General features: G+C 35.6%; 2 protein-coding genes and 1 long non-coding RNA gene across 3 annotated transcripts in view; 2 read left to right on the top strand and 1 right to left on the bottom strand.

Moving 5' to 3' along the window:
* Positions 1-3123, bottom strand: part of LOC125504019 — a 4885-nt gene extending 1762 nt beyond the window's left edge. Inside the window, exon 1 of the long non-coding RNA XR_007281259.1 lies at positions 3022-3123. This is a non-coding gene — a long non-coding RNA (uncharacterized LOC125504019). The remainder of the gene's footprint in view (positions 1-3021) is intronic.
* LOC109537295 (tripartite motif-containing protein 45) overlaps positions 1-5254 on the top strand; it is an 8595-nt gene that overhangs the window by 1411 nt on the left and 1930 nt on the right. The window contains exons 4-7 of the mRNA XM_019903930.2: positions 1084-1331; positions 1842-2045; positions 2112-2303; positions 2362-2770. Of these exons, the coding sequence (XP_019759489.2) occupies positions 1084-1331; positions 1842-2045; positions 2112-2303; positions 2362-2770 (1053 nt within the window). The remainder of the gene's footprint in view (positions 1-1083; positions 1332-1841; positions 2046-2111; positions 2304-2361; positions 2771-5254) is intronic.
* LOC109537297 (methylated-DNA--protein-cysteine methyltransferase) lies at positions 4513-5254 on the top strand (the record flags this gene model as incomplete). The annotated part of the gene is given in 2 exon segments (XM_048665306.1): positions 4513-4986; positions 5053-5254. Coding segments are annotated over 2 exon segments (528 nt in total), but the record flags the coding sequence as incomplete, so codon positions are not given.

A 5254-nucleotide genomic window follows, 5' to 3' on the forward strand; every position in this document is an offset into this window, starting at 1 on the left:
TTTTTTGCTAATCTTGTCTATATTTTCCCAAAAATTCAAAGACTTTTTTATCGAATCACCTTCATTCAAATGTCGTTGTTTTAAAATTCAGTTTAACAAATAATAATTTACGGCTTTTACTCAAACATATTGTTTCCGGGCCACCCTAGATTTTTCCAAATTTCTAGCTTGAGAAAATCCAATTTAGAACCGTCATAAATTCACACCACAAATCCCTTTTCACCGCCCATAAAAATATCATTTTACCCGACATAGAGTGGAAATCGAGTATAATCTTTACGAGGTTTAAAGTGTCGGAAGCCACACCAAAATCATCCTATTAGCTGTGAAATTAATTACCTTTAGCGATCCATCAAAGAAGCCCTTCCTTCTGCTATAAATTCTTGAGGATTTTCTCGACTATATTTGCTACTATTTATAGCATGTACAAGTCGGTATTTAGCTTTGCTTAAATTAGTATGGGGTGCCAATTATTTATAGTATAGCGCATCGCGTTTTACGACTACCATTTTAACGACTTTTTCAGATTTATTTCAGATTTTTGATGATATAAATACGATGTTATGGGTAAAACGCATCTGGAGAAGCCGGAAAAAGCCACATCGGTGGTCATATAGTTTAAAAAGTAAACAATTTGATTCGTTCTGATAATAAAATATTATTTTAGTTTCAACACAAAATTTATTCAGATCAAAGTTGAAAATTCAAAAGACGCAACTGAGACCGATGAAATTTTTTTATTGTAGTTTTTATTGCAATTTTAAGTCCAAAAGTCGTGCGCCTCAAATTTGGAGTTCGCTAGAACCAATTCCGGTCGGCGATCACGAGACAATTTTAACTTTAACGGTTTAATTGCATATATTCATGCACTCACCTATTTAAGAAAAGGAAATGGCATATTTTATTGTTTGAGAGAGGAAAACCTTATCAAAACCGACTTTTCCTTACAGAAAACATTCCCATCCATTGCCAACATTGTCGCCCTGCAAACTAAGGAAATTGCTTTGGTTCTCCACACAATTGGAGCTTTTCAAACGTGAAACTTTGTATTTTATTTAGACTCATTGGACTGTTTTCCTGTAGGTACAAAAGTAAACAATGTGCAGCCAAGGAAAACCACTTTTGCAACATTGGGGGACCCAAATCATGCCAGTGAAGATCGTCCAAAACGCGCCATGTGTTGCCCAACGTGTGGAAATTTGGGGGAAATTCCTAATGGAGGAGTGCGACATTTAACACCGAATTATTCCATTCAACATCAGATGGTGTTGGCCACTTTGAACTCAAAATCCACACATTTACTGTGTGATTTGTGTGTCACTGATGTTGCTGTAAGATTCCATTCAAGAAATGCCGATTTTTTTGAACCGTTGTTTTCCAATAAATTGTCATAAATTCTCCACAAAAAGGGCAATTAATTTCACTGATATAATGGGGCCAAACATGAAAACTTGCATAATCGTTAAGAAAATATCGCCTATTTTTTTGAATCGTTGTTTTCCAAACTGTATACAAAGTATACGGATTTTTTCATGATAATTTAGACATAAATTCTCCACGAAAAGGGCAWTWCWGWAWTGCCCTTTTCGTGGAGAATTTATGTCTAAATTATCATGAAAAAATCCGTATACTTTGTATACAGTTTGGAAAACAACGATTCAAAAAAATAGGCGATATTTTCTTAACGATGATGCCACTCTTCTCTGGGTATTCTGTATGCTTCTGGATTTTCCAGTATATTTTTTATTAAAACCATTGCTTTCAAATTTAAATACATTGGTAAATTTTCCTTACTGGTAGCTTAAGATTTTTTCTGAACCAAATTATGAATTTCGCTTTAGGCTACGTCCAGATGCATGGATTGCGCGATCAGCTTCTGCACGGAATGTGAACAACTACATCTAAGGCAGAAATCTTCGGCAATTCACAGTGTTTTGTCTCTAGAAGCGGCAAGGGAAAAAGGAATCACTAAAATCAGGAAGCAAGTTATGTGTATGGTGCATCCCGAGCTCGAGCTGGCATTGTTCTGTTCCACTTGCTATCAAGTAATAGATATAAAAAAATTAAAACTTATAAAAAAGATTCAACTGAGACCCCAAATATCACTGTAGGTGATTTGCACTGAATGTGCTTTGCTCACTCATCGGGCCCACATGTGCGAATCGGTGTCCAAAGTAGCAAAATCCCATATAGTTAGCTTACGCATGGCCGCGAATAAAGCCAAAGCTTTAGTGGAAAAGTCAGCAATGGATACAAGTGTTCTGTCCACTACGTCCAAACGTATCGAAGCTGACTGTGCAAAGGTTCGAAAATTATCCACAATGACCGTCTAAGGCTGATACTAAAGCTGTTTCATTTCAGATTCAATGTGAGGTGGAACGTTTCATCGAAGACTACATCAGATCGATAGAAGAGCACAAAAGCAACCTGTTGGAGCAAATCCGCCAATTGCGAGAAGAGAAAATGCAGCAAGTGGTAGAGGAAAAGCTCAAGCTGCAGAAGAAAATTAGAGACGCCAGAGATATAGCGTATTTCCTGGACGATCTGCTCATTGACGGTTCTGATGTTGAGGTGTTGAGCTTTATCAAGCCCATTATCGAGAAAATCGAAGGTTGCGATAATCTAGAGCCGAGCCCTGAGTTGAAATACTCGGATAGCATCCAATTTCTGCCCGAGGAGAGCGTTAAAGACACGAAAAGTTCCCGGAATATATACGGAGTGCTTACGACACAGAACATTTCGGCGGAACATTGCCGGATTAATACCAAAGGTGAGTTGAAACAAACCTGGTTGATTTACTATGAAACAATGCGTAAATTGAGTAAAGTAATCAGGATTCATGAGGTTTAAAATAGGCGCACTGCTACTAATTATTGGGGATTTATGTTCGCATTGTAGTGTTGCAGACCTGATTTCGTAATATGAAGGGTAAACACCTGAAAGCAAGCAACATAAATCGCTTGGGCAAACAGCAATATATAATTATAAAAAATGTACGTTCAATGGAAATTGCATACTTACTATAAACCTGTAATTCTAATTAATTGTGCGGTGAGTTCGAAAAACGGATTTTCGCCCTCGTATAACAATATTTTTTATTCGAATTAAGGAATAAAGTCATAATAAATGAAAATAACCAAAAATAAAAGCCGTCAACTTCATATTTCAAATTTGATGTCAATGTCATGTTTTGACGTTTGTAATTTTTCAAAAGCCTACTTTTGTAAGCTTATACAAGTGAAACAATAAGTGGTTAAAATTGCGCTCTTTAAAAAAATCGTGTTTTGCTTGTGGCAACGTGGCGCAGAAAAATAGACAATAATTATAATTTACAAATTGTAACAAAAGTAAACTTTAAATTATGATCAACAGTTCTCTATAAACCTACTTAATTAATTAAAAAGGCGTGTGGGTTATTTTTAAATGAAAATACTTTAAAATATTTTTTATTCGAATGAATCTAAAAGTGCCATTTTTCGATCAGAAGCGATGATCAAAAAGAAGCACTTTTCTTTACTGTTCATTTGTTTTACATTTGCGCACGCACTTTTACGCACATGTGCGCATAAGTAAATGTGACAAATGGAACGTGTCACTGTCATAAAATATTTTAAAGTATTTTCATTAAAAAGTAACCGATAGGCTTTTTTAATGAATTACGTAGGTTTATAGAGAACGATAGAACATACTTTAAACTTTACTTATAATGTATAAATTATAACTTTGTTACAAGTTCAAGTCTCAAAGTCGTTCAAATCGTCTATTTTTTGCACTCGCCGACGTTGCCACAAACAAAACACGATTTTTTTTAAATCGCAAATTTTATGCAAAATATGCATTTTATACAAACACCATACCGTGAACGCAGCACTTGAATTTCCAACACTCATTGTTTCACTTGTATATGCTTACAAAAGTACGCATTTGAAAAATTACAAACGTCAAAACATGACAATTTCAAAAATGACATTCACATCAAATTTTAAATATGAAGTTGACGGCTTATATTTTTTGTCTGTTCTTATTTGCTATCGTCTGTCTATTATATTGTATCGAAAACTACTAATATGACAGAGACACGTTGAATTTGTCACATTTACTTTAGCGCACACGTGCGTAAAAGTGCGTGCGTAAAAGTAAAAGAAATGAACAGTAAAGAAAAGTGCTTCTTTTTCATCATCATCGCGTCTGATCGAAAAATGGCACTTTTAGATTCATTCGAATAAAAAAGTTTATTTAAAACGTGTAAATGCAGAAAAAGTTGCTTTTCTATACGGCAAAAAAGTATCTTCTTTTGTCATTTTTTTTTGATTTATTAGTTATTCGACAACTTCAGAGCGTGTTCTTTTGTGTCTTGCTTATTTTGAATTTAAGTGATATCTAATTCAGCCAGTCTTTCCAGTAAATTATCATTTTTCTGGTTGTTCCCCAATTAATCGTTCTGTTTATGTTGTTGGCTAGACTTACTTAATCTTTGGTTAGACGCATGTTATATCTTATTGGCTGGAAGCTAAAAAAGAGGGGATACAAGCTGGAAGGACCTGCGCATATGAAACTTAATAAGTTGCTCTTTGGTGGTAAACAAGTGAGATCCAACTTATAGGGTTATGATCAGATTGACCCAAAACTTGTATTCCCCAGAATTTTTTGCATCTAAAAAATGGATTTGTTGCAAACACCGATTGCATCAGTGCGTGCTGTTGACCCAAAATCATACGAAAAACTAATGAACAAACGGATTGAATATGTCCTGAAACAGTCCCTGTTCGGAAGTTACTTTGCCGCATTCGACCAAGAAGAACTTTGTTTCTTGAAGTTTTACGACTCGAACGAGGAGGCTGCTTTAGAGCACATAAAAAAGCAGTTTAAAAATGCTGTTGTGGTTTGTCGCCCCGACTTTCAACCTCCTCAAGAACTAAAGCTTTTACTGATTGGTACGGACTTTGAGGTTTCCGTCTGGAAAGCTCTTTTGAAAATCCATCCTGGGTACGTACAATACACTACGTGTTTTTTATTTCATAAGATCGAAGGATTTATTGTCGGGTTTTTCAGAAATACTTCAAGTTACAACGACATTGCAACAGTTATAGAACATCCGAAGTCTGTTAGAGCGGTTGGAAATGCAGTGTTGAAGAATCCAATTTCCTACATTGTTCCATGCCATAGAGTTGTTCGGAAGAATGGGGAATTGGGCGGGTTTGCATCTGGCCCGCAGCGAAAATTAAAAATGTTGCATTTCGAGGGTGCCAAAATC

Source organism: Dendroctonus ponderosae, unplaced genomic scaffold (assembly GCF_020466585.1).
Source record: "Dendroctonus ponderosae isolate FM_Combo_2020 unplaced genomic scaffold, Dpon_F_20191213v2 Dpon_F_20191213_3, whole genome shotgun sequence".
In the NCBI taxonomy this organism is placed as follows: domain Eukaryota; kingdom Metazoa; phylum Arthropoda; class Insecta; order Coleoptera; family Curculionidae; genus Dendroctonus; species Dendroctonus ponderosae.